The sequence below is a fragment of the Balaenoptera physalus genome, assembly GCF_965194825.1.
Source record: "Balaenoptera physalus genome assembly, chromosome: 8".
In the NCBI taxonomy this organism is placed as follows: domain Eukaryota; kingdom Metazoa; phylum Chordata; class Mammalia; order Artiodactyla; family Balaenopteridae; genus Balaenoptera; species Balaenoptera physalus.
This window is the reverse complement of record NC_138887.1, coordinates 96549516-96568626: the sequence shown is the minus strand read 5'-3', so window position 1 is coordinate 96568626 and position 19111 is coordinate 96549516. Positions and strand designations below refer to the sequence as shown.

The following is a 19111-nucleotide window of genomic DNA, read 5'->3' as shown; positions in this document are numbered from 1 at the left end:
GACAGGTGGTTACTAGACTTATCCAGATGATCATTTCATATTGTATGCAAATGTTAAATCATTATGTAGAACATCTGAAACTAACATAATATTGTACATCAACTATATTTCAATAATTTTTAAAAGTAAATAAATACATTTCATAAGGCTATAGCTGCCATAGATAATGACTCCTCTGATGGATGTGGGCAAAGTAAATTGAAAACCTTCTGGAAAGGATTCATAATTCTAGATGCCATTAAGAGCATTTGTGACCAATGGGAAGAGATCAAAATATCAACATTAACAGGAGTTTGGAAGAAGTTTATTCCATCCCTCATGGATAACTGTGATGGATTCAAGACCTTAGTGGAGGAAGTAACTGCAGATGTGTTGAGAATAGCAAGAGAACTAGAATTAGAAGTGGAGCCTGAAGATGTAATTGAATTGCTCCAACTCATGATAAAACTTTAATAAATGAGGAGTTGCTTCTTATGGCTGAGCAAAGAAAGTGGTTTATTGGAATGGAATCTACTTTTGGTGAAGATGCCGTGAAGATTGTTGGAATCACAACAAATGATTTAGAATATTACATAAACTTAGTTGATGAAGCAGTGGCGAGGTTTGAGAGGAGTCATCCAATTTTGAAAGAAGTTCTACTGTGGGTAAAAAGCTGTCAAACAGTATTGCATGCTACTGAGAAACCGTTAGCATAATGAAAGGAAGAGTCAATCAGTGCAGCAAACTTGATTGTTGTCTTATTTTAAGAAGCTGCCACAGCTACCCCAAACTTCAGCAATCATCACCCTGACCAGTCAGTAGCCCTTAAGGAGGGCAAGACCCTTCACCAGAAAAAAGAAGACTCAGATGATAGCATCTTTAAGTAATAAAGTATTTTTAATTATGTACATTGTTTTTTTAGACTTAATGCTATTGCACATTTAACAGACTACAGTATAGTGTAAACATAACTTTATATGCACTGGGAAACAAAAAAATTCGTGTGACTTGCTTTATTGCTATTATTCGTTTTACTTCAGTGGTCTGAAACTGAACCTGCAGTATCTCCAAGGTATGCCTGTAGTCTTTCGAGACTGGCTTCCTTCATTTAGCATATTGTATTTGATATTCACCCATATTTTTTCAGTGTATCATTAGTTTTTTGTTATAACTGAATAATATTTTTATGGTCTGGGTGTACCAGAGTTTATCTATTTACAATTGTAGGACATTAAATTGTTTAGAGTTTGGGGCTTTTGTGAATAAAGTCACTACGAACACTCAATTGTGAGTTTTTGTGTAAGTTGGTTGTTTGGGGTTAAATACCTAGGAAGTGGGATTGTTGAGTCATATGGTAAATGCATATTTACCTTTATAAAGACTGCCAAACATTTTTCCAAACTGATTATACCATGTTGCACCCCATCTGCAATGTATGAGAGTTCCAGTTGCTTTGCATCCTTGTCAGCACTTGGTATTGTCAGTTTTTATTTCATTTTTGGAATTCTAATAGGTGTGTAGTATTTTAATCTGCATTTTCCTGATGAGTAATAATATTAAGCATCTTTTCATGCACGTTTTTGCCATCCATATATCTTTTTGGTGAAGTGTCTCCACATATCTTTTGTCACTCCCATTTTTTCAGTTGAGTTGTTTATTTTCTCGTTATTGAAATTTTTAATATATTTTGCATATAAGTCCTTTGTAAGATACATGATATGCAAATATTTTCTCAGTCTGTGGCTTGTCTTTTTATTCTTTTAACCGTATCTCTAACAGAGCAGAAGTTTTTGTTTTGATGACATTCAATTTGTTCATTTTTAAAATGGATCATGCTTTTATTGTTTGTTTTGTATTTAAGAAATTTTTGGAAGAGTTAATATTGTTAAAATGTCCATACTACCCAAAGTGATCTACAGCTTCAGTGCAATCCCTATCAAAACTCCAATGGCATTTTTCACAGAGATAGAAAAAAAAACATCCTAAAATTTGTATGGAAACACAAAAGACCCAGAGTAACCAAAGCAATCTTGAGAAAGAAGAGCAAAGCTGGAGGCATCATGCTTCCTGATTTCAAACTATATTACAATGCTATAGTAATCAAAACAGTATATTATTGGCATAAAAACAGACACATAGATCAATGAAACAGAATCGAGAGCCCAGAAATTAACCCATACTTATATGGTCAATTAATTTACAACAAAGGAGCCAAGAATACACAACGGGGAAAGGACAGTCTCTTCAATAAATGGTGTTGGGAAAACTGGACAGCCACATGCAAAAAAAATGAAATTGGGCCCTTATTTCATACCACATACAAAAATCGACTCAAAATGGATTAATTATTTAAATGTAAGACCTGAAACTGTAAATCTACTAGAAGAAAACATAGAGGAAAAGTTTCTTGACATTGGCTTTGGCAACAATTTTTTGCTCTTGACAGCAAAAGCAAAGGCAACAACAGCAAAAATAGACAAATGGGATTGTATCAACCTAAAAAGTTTTTGCACAACAAAGGAAAGAATTCAACAAAATGAAAGCAACCTATGGAATGGGAGAAAATATTTGCAAACCATTTATCCAATGAGTTAGTATCAAAAACAACATGTACAACTCAATGACAAAATAATTTTAATCCAATTTAAAAATGGGCAAAGGACCTGAATAAACATTTTCCCAAAGAAGACATACAAATGGCCAACATGTACATGAAAAAGTGCTCATTATCACTAATCAAAGAAATGCAAATCAAAAGCTCAGTGAAATATCATCTCACCAAAGTTAAAATGTCTACTCAAAAAGACAAAGGGTAACAAGTGTTGGCAAGGATGTGGAAAAAAGGGAATCCTTGTGCACTGTTAGTGGAAATGTAACATTATGGAGGTTCCTCAAAAAATTAAAAATAGAACTACCATATAATGCAGAGTTTCAAATTTTGAGTATTGACAATTGAGCCAATCTAAATTTAGTGTTAAGATAAATGAAAAGAGAACAACACTTGGTTTAGTGAGCTTTTATTGCTATGTGAATCTAGCTATTGCCTGTAAAAATAATTAACACAGCATAGCACCAAAAATCTACATTCTTAAAAATAAGTGCCAAAGCACTTTCTTTTCTTTTCTTTTTGGAAAGTTTTCTTACTATCGCAACTCAAAGCCTCTACCTATTCATTTTTTTTCAGTCAGTTAATTTTCTAGGTGATTTTACCATGTATATCTAAAAGTTTATGAATAATAGAGATTTTTAATATTTTGGCAGGGTAAATGAATACTACTTGAAATTTAAATTTTGCATAGAGTAGGAAGTTAAGGAAAAAATATGACTTTAAAATTAACCAACTTTTTATCTCATTCTAAGGTAAATTAGCCCTTAGCATTTGGCCTGGCTGTTACAGTTTCTTTCCTTCTTTCTTTCTTTCTTTCTTCCTCCCTTCCTTCCTTCCTTCCTCCCTTCCTTCCTTCCTTTCTTTCTTTCATTTAGGTCCCTCAAGACCCACTGAAGTTTTATAAGAAGATTTACTTTTGCCTCAGTTGCCAGCTGTATTTGCCTTCTACAGAGTTTGCTGTATCATCCACCTCACACCACATTTACCGCTGTCGTCACTGCATTAACCTTGACAATGAGACTCAAAAACGAGAATCATGTTTGAAGTACAAATCTTTACTTCAGCGACTTTACTATTCAGAAGCTGATTATGAAGATGATTCTAAAATTGCTTTCCTGATGCAGGTATGATCAGTAAATGTTGCCAATCACGGATGAAATTTGTCCATTGATTTTACAGAAGAGATTTCTGCTTTCCCATCCAAACCTATTAAAATAATGGTTCTTCTTCCTATGTTTATTCTTTGTGAAGCTTGCCTCTCTGGCAATTCTAAGTTTAATATGCAAACCTTGTGACAAAAAGTCATTTCAAGAGCTTTAGCTAATATGGTTTAAATTTTTTTTTAAAAGTTTTAAAACAGTTATTTCATTTCTTCCCTTTTCCCTCTTTTTTCATTAAAACAATGAAGTTTTTAATAACACTAAGAGAATTACTTATTCTTTATTAAATCTTAATTTCCTCATTTGTAAAATGGGAATAGAATGATCTGCAGTAACCCTGAGGATAAGATGATAGTTACTAATGAATTTTGAAAAGTACTTAATACCATATAAATGTAAGGTAAAATTAGCATACTGGAAGAAATATACACAGCTTACTCTGGGTTAAAGATGCAGTCATGACTGTGAGACTGGTAACATATGGTTTGGGCAGAATGAGCAGAGATTTGATGAGAAATAAGAAGCTATGTGCACAGAAAACCTCATGAATAATGTTTTCCTTTAAAAAATATACTCAGTATAATGTATTTTCTCAAGTAATAGAATAATTCTAAATTTTATGTTTAGAAGAAAACATTGTTTTTCACAAATGTTTTGACATGCAGCTACAAGATATTCAGTACCTGACTGAGAACATCTGGGCATCCCAGTCAGTGCTCAGCGCCTGGAACGATCTCAATGATCTGGTCATGGTCAGGTGGGATAAGTCCTTGGAGTGGTCGCCCTGGAACTGCATTCTTCTTACCAAAGATGAAGGCACTACTCATCTCAAGCTAAAGAGTGTTGAAGAGGTAAGGAGGTCAAACTTTATTTGGGACCTTAATTTGGTCATTGGAATTATTAGAGGTAACTTGACTGCCTTTTACTACATTCCATGCATAAGTTAAATACTTCCATTGGATTAAGAAACAGAGAACCCATGGATAACAGTAACAAAATACAGGGATGGTATGTATGGCAGAGATTAAAATTGAAAGGAAGCTAAGACACATAAAAGGTAAAGATAAGACATCTGAAAGTCTTTCAAGTACCTAACATGAAACGAGACCCTCCTAATAATAGCAAGTTCAAGCACATTAGTTCCACAGTAAATTCCGTAAGAACAGGGATATTGTTTAGTTTATTTGTGCCTATATCTCTAATACCTACAACAGTGTCACAGACTAGGGAATTAATAAGTATTTGTTGAATGAATAAATGAATATTATCACCAGATACGTATTTTGAAACCTAGAGTCTGTCCTTTGATTAATCATCACAAGTCTGCCTAAAAGCACAGTAGATTCTCAAATAAATTCTGTTCATAATTTTGTGCCCAAAATGGCAATCATACTGATGGGGTATAGTTCTGAGGCTTCATTTTTCATTTGCTTCCACCTAACTAGGAGTGGGGAAAGCACTGTAAAAATTAAATACCATTTAATTCCAGTAATTTATAAGATGCAATCTGTAAAACATTTTGATGAACAGAATTGAGGGGTCCCTGATGAGTTCCTGGAACGCTCCATTTATACTAAGCAAGCCTATGATCCCAACAGCTGATATTGATTCTCTGCCTTCTACTGATTAAATTGCTGTACTTTAATTCCATGCAAGATGTCAGCTAAGGGAAAATAAAGAAATGACTTCAAATATAATAGTCATTTTGAAACGTGCTATTTCCTGCCTGTGTTTTTATTAGGGAGGGCGAAGGAGTAAAGAGGAGAAACTAGTTAAATTTTTAACTTTTTCTGAATAATTTTCCATTAGAAGTCAGGCTAAGAAAAATTTTACTCTAGGGACTGAAAGAAAGGGTAACAAGAAACTGAAGCTATGTTAAATATTGTATTTAGTAAACTAAGCTGCCTCATAAATATTTAATCACTGAAAGCCTAGCCAATACTAGCAATAGTGTTTCATATAGGACCCATAGTGGGATTGAAGTTCATTCCCAAAGCTGATATTCCACTGCTTCTTCAATTAATGCACACAACTCCCTTTGTGTATTTAATCAAATTCCTGCAGTATCAAATTAAATGTTCTATTCACATGCATTTCTAATTTCAGGATCTTATTGAATTTCTGTAAATAGAGCTCCATTTACACCAAGCAACCCTAGTGTAAATAAAGAAATGACTTCAAATATAATTGTCATTTCAGACAAACTGAAAAAATTGCCTTTTTATGGTTTTGGGCTGGTGTAATCTTTTAAGTATTAATATTCAGCCTAGTTAAAGAATAGTTTATGTCTTGTGGTAATTTCCAGAATTTCCTAAATGCACAGAGGTATTTGCTATCTCATTGAGTAAAAAAAATACTCAAAAATTAAAATAATCTTCACTCCTGCAATCGTGATACAAATTGTAGGAAAAACATGGAAAAAGACTTCTGTTCTTTGAACTGTATATGAGGCAGATCAGTTTCTCCTGGTGTGTGCAGTGGCCAGAGTAGGACAATAGTGGATTTAAAGTCAAGACACCTGACCCAGTATTTCCCCATTTCTGTCACTAACGATCTGCAAGACCTTAAGACCTGCCTTCTTTGCTTCGCAAAATTTTATAAAGGTTAGCGAAAAACATGAAATTGGTATAAAGGATTAGAGTAGATTAGAGCTTTGGATTCTGGCTCTATCACTTATGAGCTGGGAGAAGTTGGGCAAGTTTGTTAATGTCTCAATGCCCCAATTTTCTCATCTATAAAATGGGGATAATGGATATTGGATATTTTTCCATATTATATTATTCTTTAAGAGTTACTTATTGTTCCTTTTATTGTATGTACCGTATTGTGCTATTCTCATCTTTAATGATTACTTTTTGCCTTTATTTATGCACTTTGAAAACCTATAAAATTCTCTACATGTTTTGTTTAATGTTGTATAACAGAAATGTGTTAGTATTTCTTGAATGAAATATGGGCTAAGAAGTGTTGGAATAAGGTTAAATGAGTATTTTGACCTGGTGAATTTGTCTGTAGAGAGGAAACTTTTTTTAAAAAATTGAAGTATAGCTGATTTATAATATTATGTTATTTCAGGTGTACAGCACAGTGATTTAATATTTGTATAGATTATACTCTACTTAAAGTTATTATAAAACAATGGCCATATTTGCCTATGCTGTACAATATATTCTTGTTGCTTATTTATTTATACATAGTAGTTTGTGCCTCTTAATCCATACTCCTATCTTGCCCCACCGCCTTCCTTTTCCCCATTGGCAGCCACTAGTTTTTTCTCTGTATCTGTGACTCTGTTTCTGTTTTGTTATATACATTTGTTTTATTTTTTAGATTGTACATGTAAGTGATAATATAGAGTATTTGTCTTTCTCTCTCTGACTTATTTCCCTAAGTATAATACTCTCTAGGTCATCTGTGTTGTTGCTAATGGTGGAATTTCATTCTTTTTTTATGGCTGAATAATATTCCATTGTGTATATATACATATATACCATAGAGAGGAAACTTTAAAATAAGCCCAGGATATTTCTACATAATGCTTTCTTTAAGAATGCCACATCCTTTGGCTCCTTTTCTCCAGGGCTTTCTTTATCTTGACGACACTATGGAAGGATCTTTAGTAAGGAGATATCTTAGTAAGGAGATATCTAACCTTTCAGAAAACAAATTTTAGGAGGAGGTACAGGTAGTATTTGTGATTTGGTTGAAAAGAAGGGTCAATTAAGATTAATAAAGAGGGGCTTCCCTGGTGGCTCAGTGGTTAAGAATCCGCCTGCCAATGCAGGAGACATGGGTTCGAGCCCTGGTCTGGGAAGATCCCACATGCCATGGAGCAACTAAGCCCACATGCCACAACTACTGAGCCTGCGCTCTAGAGCCCGCGAGCCACAACTACTGAGCCCACGTGCCACAACTACTGAAGCCCGCACGCCTAGAGCCCGTGCTCCACAGAAAGAGAAGCCACCGCAGTGAGAAGCCCACGCACCACAACGAAGAGCAGCCCCGGCTCGCCACAACTAGAGAAAGCCCATGCACAGCAACAAAGACCCAAAGCAGCCAAAAAAAACCAAAAAACAAAAATGATTAATAAAGAGAATAGACAGTATTTATTAATTCAACCAGAATTTGCTTTTGAATCTGCCGGATATTGTGATAAGTGCTTGGGGAAAAGCAAGGAAATGTAATGGATACAATACTTCATTGTTTCAGTTGCTTGAGTTTAGCTGCAAATAACAGACTAAGCAATATAATGATTTAATCAAATATGGGGTTAGTTGTCTTATATAATAGGAATCCAGAGTTTGGCATCTGGGGGCTTGTATGGTAGCTCCACAATGCTCTCAGATACCCAGGCCCTCTAACTTCTTCCTCAGTCATATTTAACCTTTGGCTTTAATCCTAATGATTGTGTACTCTTAGAGACAGATAGCTACTTCATCTTCTGCATTATATCCACCTCCTAGATGTGTCAAAAGCCTAAAGGTACTTGACAGGTGTGTCTTCCCACTCCTAAAAAGCTTCCCTGTAAGCTTTATCCAATGACTTCTTTTTAAAAAATGTACATATATGTATATGTAAATATATATGTTAATGCCATATATGTGTGTATATATCTACACATACACACATATGTATGTGTATATACACACACACACACACATACACATATATATGTCAGAAACTTGTCATATGGCCACCCCTAGCTATAATAAAGCCTAAGAAAGCTGAGCACATCACAAAATACAAAATAAGGCCCCTATATAGAGTCGGGCCTCTAAATATGAGTACAAGAGAGAATGAATATTGGGTTGGCAACTAGCAGTGTGCCCCTCTCATTAGAAAACAGATTGTCTTATAATGTGGCAAAGCTACATAACGGAGAAAGTTCAAAGTGCTGCTATAGCTGTGGAGAGACAAGAAGCCTAACAATTAATTATGAACAAATAAAAATGGAAAGGCACAAAGATTTGATAAAGGCAGGAAGATTATTTTCTGTTTAGAAGACAGAGAAGAGAAACAGAAGAGAAACAGAAGAGAAACAGAAGAGAATGCCTACCTAGACTTATATCTAAGGTAGTAAAAAGGGTGACTAAAGAGAAGCTTATGTTGTCACAGCACCATTGTGATCTTTATTTTGAACTCTGGAGATATAGAGGGAAGGACTAATTTTAGAAAAAAAAATTCAAGTGGGTAATTGTATCAGTATTGAAATAGATTTAAAGAGAACTAAGGTGGCAAGAGCATTCACACAAAAATATTGATTGACTCTTTACCTTATGGTGCCAAGACACACATGTATGAAAAAGACCCAGTTTGAGGGACTTCCCTGGTGGTCCAGTGGGTCAGACTCCACGCTCCCAATGGAGGGGGCCCAGGTTCAATCCCTGATCGGGGAACTAGTGCTGCAACTAAGAAGCCCACGTGCCACAACTAAAAAAAGATCCCTCGTGCTGCAACTAAGACCCAGCGCAGCCAAAATAAATAAATAAATATTAAAAAAAAAAAAAGACCCAGTTTGAATCTTTAAGGAGTCTTCCTTATTATCATGGAAGAGACTCACAAGTAAATAGTGAAATTCAAGGCAGAATGAACTAAATATTACAATTAAAATACATGAAAGTGCTTGCAAGTATGGAAGAAGGAAGGGTTAGTTTAGACTTAGGTCAGAGGGATAATCAAGAAAGGCTTCCAGATTAAAGCGTCATAAAAGCTGAGCCCCGAAAGATGATGGACAAAGTGAGAATAAATGTTTTCTGGGCTGAAAGAACTGACAAGTAAAGGCACTGAGGCATAAAAGTGTTTTTACTTGGCAAAATATATTTGTGACATTTAATAGAATTTGATTTTCTTTTCTTTTCAGGGATATGAACCCTTGTTTATTCACAAGATCAAACACAAACATTTCCTGGCTAAGAACTATTTTTCACAAATTCCAGTGCTGGCTTCATTTTTACTTGGTGATGGTGAAGTAGATGAGATCAGAAAGAAACATCAATCAGAACCAACATCTAAGATTATAGATATCCACAGGCCTAGTCCTTAAAAGATCCAGGACTATTTGTTTGATGATTCGCATTTTTGTCCCCTGCTAATAGAGTAATACAGAGGTCACACAATACGGAAGTAGAATTTTATCTTTTATTGATTTTAATTGTTTTTCATAGTGTCATAAGTTGTATGAAGAGAAAACATCCCTATACAAATGCTTTATTGTTAGTGTTAAATTTAATATAATTTTGTTACTGAAATTAATATTTTAAAGAGAACATTTTATTTTTACTTATTTTCACATTAAAATTTTTTTAAATTTCAACTACATTATATTATAGTTAAAATCAACAGACAAACAAAAGCTAGGCTTAACTTTCAACTCAAAAAATTTATTTTAGAAAAAAATGTAGTTACAAGAGAATAGTCAGTATACGGATGAGAGGAAACATTATAGAATTCTCTTTCATGAAAATCTTTACATATAGGATAAAAGATGCTATGTTTTAATATAGGGATTTGAATCTTCACATTTTATCTTCTACTTTCACCTTCCATTCTTCTCAAAATTTCAATGAAAAAACAAACTATAAACAAACAAAAAAGTGCATTCCATACTGGAAAACAGGGTGAACAGTGGAACTATATTTTATTCTATGGTAGAAAAACTCCCTGTGGGGCAATGATGAAACTCTGTAAGAACAATAAAAATGGTCAAGTAAACTATAACAATTCCTTTCCCTAATAAACCAAAGGAATAACCTTGACCACATGCATGTCAGGGACGTACAATGATGAACAACGGTATATGAGTCAATCTTAACAGGAAATAGGTTCAAAATAGGATAATTCAAGGAGAGTTTATTTACAAAGGGACTTCTTATAAAGCGTGAGCAGTGTGTAGGGAAACTAAGGGAATAGTGTAGGAATGTAGGGTCACTATCAGATAAGCTGTGTCTACCCTAATCTCAAATGGATCTGGGGAGGGAACGGTCTGGGAACCCAGAAAGAGAGTGTAAAGGAGATAACTGAGAAGATCAGTGAGCAACTCTCAGGGCCCTAGGTGATCTCATGAGCTAGAGAAATAAATATTCTGACCTCACACTTCTCTCTTCCTCCAGTCTCTTGCTTGGGTTTCCCATTGGAAGAACCCAAAAGGAAAGCAGAGAAAATAGAAGTCTGTGGACATAATTCATATAGCTTCAGGGCAAAGATCAGAGGAGACAAGTGGGAGAGTGGATTTGGCTGGCTAAAGAGAAGACATCCAGCTAGAGAGAAGAATTAAAAGTGAAAGTGAAGAGCTATAGTTCAAGTAGCAATATTTCATACACATACAACATAATTATATATATTTGTATATATTATACTTATATATAAGTATATATATGTGTGTATGTGTATATTATATATATAGAGAGAGAGAGAGAATTCTCTTAATTTCAATCAGTAATTAATGAGGCTGTTCTCAAGTTTAGTGATCAAGGAGTCAAGGAATTCAATCTAAATATTAATATTTATTCTACATAAATATTTACCAACATTTTAGCAACGTATTTTCTAGGATATCCACAGTTTTTTTTACTTAGCAAAAGCATGGCACATGATTATTGTTTTTAAGGAACTAAACATTGAAAAGGGAAGCACTATAAAGCTGTTGTTATTTTCAAGTTTTCATAGACAATTCAGATGTTCTGGGAACTTTCTAAACAATAAATTACAGATAGGATTAGATTGCGGACCATTCTGCTCACTAATAAACAGGTAAAAATTTAACACAGACAAAAGTGGGTTTACACTGCAATGGAAATGACCAGGTTTTCACAAGACAGTTCAGGAGAAACCCCCAGGTCAGAGTAGGAGGAGCTGAGGAGGCAGGAGGCAGGGAGGGGGCAGCAGGCAGGGAGGGGGCTATAGTCAGATAGGGGCAAATAGAGGACTTTGAGAATTCCTCTATTGCCCTAGGAGTAAAGCACTTGCTTATAGTAATGGAAGACTTGTGGAGTACAGCTGGTGGGGGGCAGAGCAAGGGCAGGCAACCAGAGCTATTGAATCATATATGAAAAGAGGCAGCACCTTAATTTAGGGCTGGGAAAATAACCACAAAGAGAAAAAAAAACAAAAACCAGGCTCACAACAGAGAGACTTTGCTTAATAAGGTCAGCTCTTCTGGGAAATTCTTTTCCATCCCATTGGAACTACAGCTGTCGTTTTACACAGGTCTCCAAAAATCCACAGCAGAAGGGGCTAGAGATGGTGTCAGGCTAGAGAGCAGCCAGCAGGGAAAAAGTCCGGTTGCTGCCTACTAGAATCCTGGCACCAGGGTACTGGACAACCACCAGTTAAGAAGTTAAATTCCCCTGCCTTAGAAGGACCTGCATTTCTCTAGTTTATGACCTGATGAGCACACCTCCCCTGGCCCACTAACAAATGAAACTGTAGAAGGTGTTTCCTTCTTTCTCCTTTAGGAGGACTGTATTATACGGATAGAGGCCTAAACAGTAGAACAAAACAAAGTTTTATATCCCAATATTGCAAAAACAAGCTGACCAAAGATAGTCACCATATACGTAAAGATTCAAAAATCAAAAAAGGGATCCTTTTGAAGAATGAGAACAAATATTCATTTAACAAATCTCTTAACTATATTAAGGACATTTGACAGCATTTTTCATCTTTTGGAAAAAAAATACTGGGAAAAATTGCTATTACATAAATCATTACAATAAATAAATAACTACAACAAAATAAACAATTGCTGAATTAGAATAAACAACACACTAATGGCAATGAAGAGCAGATTTGGTACTTGAAAGCTAAAGCTAATACAGGGATTGGGTGCATTAGCTCAAGATAGTCCCCTAGAGATTTCCCTGGCAGTCCAGTCAGTGGTTAAGACTCTGCATTCCCAATGCAGGGGGCATGAGTTTGATCCCTGGTCGAGGAACTAAGATCCTGTGTGCCACACGGTGCGGTCAAAAAAAAAAGATAGTCCCCTTGAATTCAGAGGAAAAGTCAAAGAAATGAGGTAGATGAGCAAAAATGATAAGTCTAACAGCTTTGCTTTGTCTACGCTAGAAATAACATAAGCCTAAAATGGAGTAGAGAAGGAGAAACAATTAGCAAAGAGAGATTTAAAGCTAATTTCCCTAAGCTAAAAAGGCGTATATCCATAGCTGTATAAAGGATCTACCAAGTACTGGGAAAATTAATATAGAGATACACATAGACACAACCTCATGACATTTCTGGATTTCAGAAACATTGGACAAATTCTATAAGCATTCAAGTTGAAGAGGAAAAGCCACATGGAAAAAAGTCAATAACAACAGCATAGATTTCTCTTCTGCAACACTAAGTGCCAGAAGGTGAAGGAGGAACATTTCTATTGAAGACTTTTGAATTTTGAGGGTGAAAAAATGACCTAAGAATTTTACTTTCAGGCAAATTTTTTTTGGTGAAGACAACAGGAAGACATTGTTAGGCAGGAAGCATGCCATCAATCTATGTGTCCTCCAGCTGACCTCGAAACTATGGAGGTGGGGCCTGGGCATGATATTGTACATGAGAAATGGCAGTGAGTACTACAACTTCAAGATCCTTTCTAAATGATCATCATTTGTATGGTTATGGAACAATGCAATGAACAAAAATAAATTTTCAAATAAAAATCTATACTGCAAAAAACAAAAATATGAATCGACAACAAAAAAATACCCTGAGTATTGTCACTAAATGTCTGCTGTAGGAGAGTTCAGAGGGATAAAAGTGTTCCAAATCTTTTCAAGGGGAGACGAGTAAATGGATATATAGGTAGGAAAGTTGGTATTCAAATATTTATTTTAAAAATTTAAAGGCAACTGCTAGCAGAATGAAAATGGAATTATTAACTCCACATTTCTAGAGAGAAAAAGGGAACAGCAACAAACTTGGGAACTATTGTGAAATAAAGGGGTTTTGTTTGTTTGTTTTTTTAGGTTAACAGGAAGTATATATGAGAAAAACAAGATTAAAAATATCACAGTGCATAAATTTGAATGGGTTAAAATTCTAGTAGAGGATAGTTATTCTTATATGGTGTCAAAGGAGTGAACTACAAGCTGTGTACCAGATATGTGCCCCCAATAAAATGACATTTAAAGATATTTAGTAAAACTGTATCAGTCATATACAAATAGACAACAAAATAATTGGTGGCAATATTAATATTGAGGATGAAATTGAGAAGAAAAAGAGAGCAAAAGAAGTTACTTTATTTTGATAAATTATTATTCACAATATAAATGAATAATTAATCTCTACATTGGGTATGAAAGTAGGCTTAAAACAAAAAGTCAGTTGGGAAACAATTCTCCATAAGTTTTTAACATTTCTGCACGCCTTTTGAGCAGAGGTACTTAGTTCTCCTTTTTTCAAGGATGTTTGTAAAGCAAGCAGTCTTGGAAGATAGAGACAGTGTTTACTGTTCCCTGTAAAAGATTCAGAGTCTCTAAGCCCAGCATTCCCAGTCTATAAAGCAACTCACTGTGTGCATGTGTCATCTGGACTTCGTGTCACCCTGAGGGATTTAGGGCAAAATGCTGATATTCTGGCTGCTGCTGTGAACAATAAATTGTGCTTTATCTCTGACCCAGGAGTCTCACGTCTTTTACTATCATTTATGAACTTGTGGCACCAAACTTGTTACCTTGTAATTAGGACAGCATTTCAGATACTTCACAGTTCTTGATACAGATAACCTTAGAAATGGAAAAAAAAAAAAAAGAGAGAGAAATGAGTCAAGAGGTACAAAATGCTGTTTCTCTTCTCTTTCCAGGAACACTGGGTGATTGACTGCAATTCTCCATCCTCTTGAAGTGAGGCAGGATTATGTAGCATGCTTTGTCCAATATAATGCAAATAAAATTATCTTGTGTCACTTTTGAGCATTGAAGGAATGAAAGATTCTGATTCTACTAACTAGACATTCTTCTTCTAATAAATAGAAAAAGAATGAATACTCCCCAATTCATGAGGCCAGCATATCCTTGATATCAAAATTTGACAAGGATAGTACAAGAAAGAAAATGATAGGCCAATTTCACTATGACTATAGATGCAAAAATCCTAAACAAAATATTAGTAAATAGGGGGTATAGCTCAGTGGTAGAGCATTTGACTGCAAAATATTAGCAAACCAAATCCAAAAAGTGTATTAAAAGATAAAAGCATATGGTTTTTCCTGGATATTCTTCATGTGCTTCTTCAGTTCTACCTTTCCCCCTTGTCTTCTCTTCTTTGTGCCCTTGGAGGCTGATATTTATGCAGTGCATCAACGAGTGCATAATATTCCTCAGTTGGGTTTGGTCAATAGGAAGCATCATCAGGAAATTTGAGGTCTGAGAGAAAGAGGTTGGGATATTTATTACCCTGGCTTCTCCCATCTGCCTTTTGGTCTGTTGTTGTCAAGTGACTGCTTTTATCTGCCTAAGACCACAGCTGTGGTTGGATGGTCATTCCTCCTACTCTTCAACTCTCTTTGAGTTCTGGGGCTCATTCCTTCTTTTTACTTCTTCAGCTTATGGGTGATAATGGCTGTAGGTGCTTAAGGTGCTTCACTTTTTCTTTTTGATTTCCTTAAACAATGTCATCTTTGTAAACAGTCCTTTTACTAAATACTTCTCAAATTAGCCAGTTTGAATCTGCCAACAGGTTCTGCTGGACCATGAACAAAGCAGTAATTGGTACCAGGAGTGGTACCAGGAGTGGTCCCAGCAAACGGACTTTAAGAGGTAGTCCTAGGCTCGGGCTGCTTACATGTTTGAAGAGCATGTGGGTACCCTCCATGTAGGAAATGGGACACTGGTAATATGCAGTGTGTGGTAGCATCATGACTACTCAAAACTTCGCCAGTGGAGGCATGGAATGGGGTGCAGGACGGAGGATAAGCTTAGGGAGATGAAATGGCTAAGGCAATTAGTCAGTTTGATGACAAAGATTGTGGCATAAGATGGGTATTCTTACACTAGAGAGAGTCCATAAAGAAATGGATATATTGAAAGCCTTAAATGTCCAATACAGACCCAGACAGAAATTCAGAAAACCCTAAGACAGCTCTAAAGAAATTATCTCCTGCATATACAGCGAATACGTGGCTAAGGATTAAGTCTGAAGCCTGCTTGTAATGTGTGTAGAGTTGTCTTGTCAATTAGATGTGCACCCAGGTTAGATCTCATGCTAAGGTAAGGATACTGGTGAGGAAGAACAAGGTATGGTCTGGTATGAGTTAGCCTATATACTGAAAGAGTTTCAGGAGTGTGTCAATTTTTACTTAGATTCAGGGGAGTATATATAAGAATTTATTGTAAGGGTGTTAGACTAAAAAGGATAAAACAAAAGATTATATCAAGCCAAATAGATGTTCTTGCCTAGAATTCAAGATTTGATGTGTTGGCTTGAGGCCCTGAGAATTGCTATATGTGTTAACTGGAGCCTAAACTCAAAAGTGACCTATATCAGTGAGCTTGAAATGCCAGAACTCCCCCTGGAAAATATTAGGAAGATGGGTTGTTGGAGTAGATCTGTTATGTGCAACTTTCTCAGACGCCTCTTAAAGGTGTCTATACTCCACAAGAGGGTCTTCACCAAGACATTAAAAAATGCGATCATAAGTGGATTCCCAGCATCCTTGAAAAACTCTATGGTGACTGTTCCCTGTAAGCTGGAGATGACAATGGTGGCTGCAGTGGAATTTGACAGCCTGGTTTAATGGGAATAATGCAATCCCCAATGCTAGAAGTCAGGCTGAAACTTAAGCATCAGAAAAAAGTGGGCAGAGTTATACTAAGAACCCTAGGGGCAGAGTGGTTTGTTCCTGCAGGGATCTATAACAGTGGTTAATTGATAATCAGATCCACGGGCATGAAATGGACTGCTGTATTAGTTTTTTAGAGGCTGTAACAAATTACCACAGATTGGGTGGTTTAAAACAACAGGGATTTCTTCTCCCACAGTTCTGGAGGCCAGAAGTCTAAAATCAAGGTTCAGCAGAGCCTCATTCCCTCCACATGTCCTATGGGAGAATTCCTCTTTGCTCCTCTAGTTTCTGCTGGCTCCAGGCATTCTTCGGCTGCTTTGACTGCATCACTCCAATTTCTGCCTCTGTGGTCACTTGGCCTCCTCCTCTATGTGTGTCTGTGTCTTTTCTTCTGTCTCTATGATGATACTCCTCATTGGGTTAAGGGCCTACCTGGGTAATCCAGGATGATTTCATCTAGAGATCCTTCATGTAATCACATCTGGAAATATTCTTTGTTCACATAAGGTCACATTTACCAGGTCCAGGTACTGGGACATGGATATGTCTTTTTTAGGAGCCACCTTTCAATCCACTATAGCAGTATGGTTCTGTATGACATATATGAGCAGAAAAATTCCAGTTCTGAAGGGCAGAAAAAAAATTAGTTAAGGTATGATAGTGAGGAATCTTGGTCTTTTACCAGAGTTCTCAAACTTAAGCTATTTCACAGACGTTAAAATATAGAGGCATGTTAAAAGTTTATTTGAGTACAAGCTATTTGAATTGGGCCGTGTCAAACCTTAAGTGGTTAGGGGTGTTCTGCCAAAAGGAACCAGGAGAAAGACTTATATTGAGAAAGTGTGGAAACAAAGAACAGAAATTATTATTATTATTATTATTATTATTATTATTATTATTATTTTAACATCTTTATTGGAGTATAATTGCTTTACAATGGTGTGTTAGTTTCTGCTTTATAAAAAAGTGAATCAGCTATACGTATACATATATCCCCATATCTCCTCCCTCTTGCGTCTCCCTCCCACCCTCCCTATCCCACCCCTCTAGGTGGTCACAAAGCACGGAGCTGATCTCCCTGTGCTATGCAGCTGCTTCCCACTAGCTAGCTATTTTACATTTGGTAGTGTATATATGTCCATGCCACTCTCTCGCGTTGTCCCAGCTTACCCTTCCCCCTCCCCGTGTCCTCAAGTCCATTCTCTACATCTGCATCTTTATTCCTGTCCTGCCCCTAGGTTCTTCTGAAACATTTTTTTAAATTATTTTTTTAGGTTCCATATATATGTGTTAGCATACGGTATCTGTTTTTCTCCTTCTGCCTTACTTCACCCTGTATGACAGTCTCTAGCTCCATCCACCTCACTACAAATAACTCAATTTTGTTTCTTTTTATGGCTGAGTAATATTCCATTGCATATATGTGCCACATCTTCTTTATCCATTCATCTGTCGATGGACACTTAGGTTGCTTCCATGTCCTGGCTATTGTAAATAGAGCTGCAATGAACATTGTGGTACATGACTTTTTTTGAATCATGGTTTTCTCAGGGTATATGCCCAGTAGTGGGATTGCTGAGTCATATGGTAGTTCTATTTTTAGTTTTTTAAGGAACCTCCATACTGTTCTCCATAGTGGCTGTATCAATTTACATTCCCACCAACAGTGCAAGAGGGTTCCCTTTTCTCCACACCCTCTCCAGCATTTATTGTTTGTAGATTTTTTGATGATGGCCATTCTGACTGGTGTGAGGTGATACTCATTGTAGTTTTGATTTGCATTTCTCTAATGATTAGTGATGTTGAGCATCTTCTCATGTGTTTGATGGTAATCTGCATATCTTCTTTGGAGAAATGTCTATTTAGGTCTTCTGCCCATTTTTGGATTGGGTTGTTTGTTTTTTTGATATTGAGCTGCATGAGCTGCTTGTATATTTTGGAGATTATTCCTTTGTCAGTTGCTTCATTTGCAAATATTTTCTCCCATTCTGAGGGTTGTCTTTTTTATGGTTTCCTTTGCTGTGCAAAAGATTTTAAGTTTCATTAGGTCCCATTTCTTTATTTTTGTTTTTATTTTCATTTCTCTAGGAGGTGGGTCAAAAAGGATCTTGCTGTGATTTATGTCATGGAGTGTTCTGCCTATGTTTTCCTCTGAGAGTTTTATAGTGTCTGGCCTTACATTTAGGTCTTTAATCCATTTTGAGTTTATTTCTGTGTATGGTGTTAGGGAGTGTTCTAATTTCATTCTTTTACATGTAGCTGTCCAGTTTTCCCAGCACCACTTATTGACGAGGCTGTCTTTTCTCAATTGTATATTCTTGCCTCCTTTATCAAAGATAAGGTGACCATATGTACATGGGTTTATCTCTGGGCTTTCTATCCTGTTCCATTGATCTATATTTCTGTTTTTGTGCCAGTACCATACTGTCTTGATTACTGTGGCGTTGTAGTATAGTCTGAAGTCAGGGTGCCTGATTCCTCCAGCTCCATTTTTCTTTCTCAAGATTGCTTTGGCTATTCGAGGTCTTTTGTGTTTCCATACAAATTATGCAATTTTTTGTTCTAGTTCTGTGAAAAATGCCA

At 36.0% G+C, this 19111-nt stretch overlaps 1 protein-coding gene across 1 annotated transcript in view; it reads left to right on the top strand.

Moving 5' to 3' along the window:
* The window catches only part of IQUB (IQ motif and ubiquitin domain containing), a 73637-nt gene extending 56708 nt beyond the window's left edge, over positions 1-16929 (top strand). Inside the window, exons 11-13 of the mRNA XM_082472549.1 lie at positions 3463-3711; positions 4413-4598; positions 9608-16929. Coding sequence (XP_082328675.1) covers positions 3463-3711; positions 4413-4598; positions 9608-9790 — 618 coding nt within the window. The 3' untranslated portion in view covers positions 9791-16929. The remainder of the gene's footprint in view (positions 1-3462; positions 3712-4412; positions 4599-9607) is intronic.
* Positions 16930-19111: the final 2182 nt, after the last annotated feature.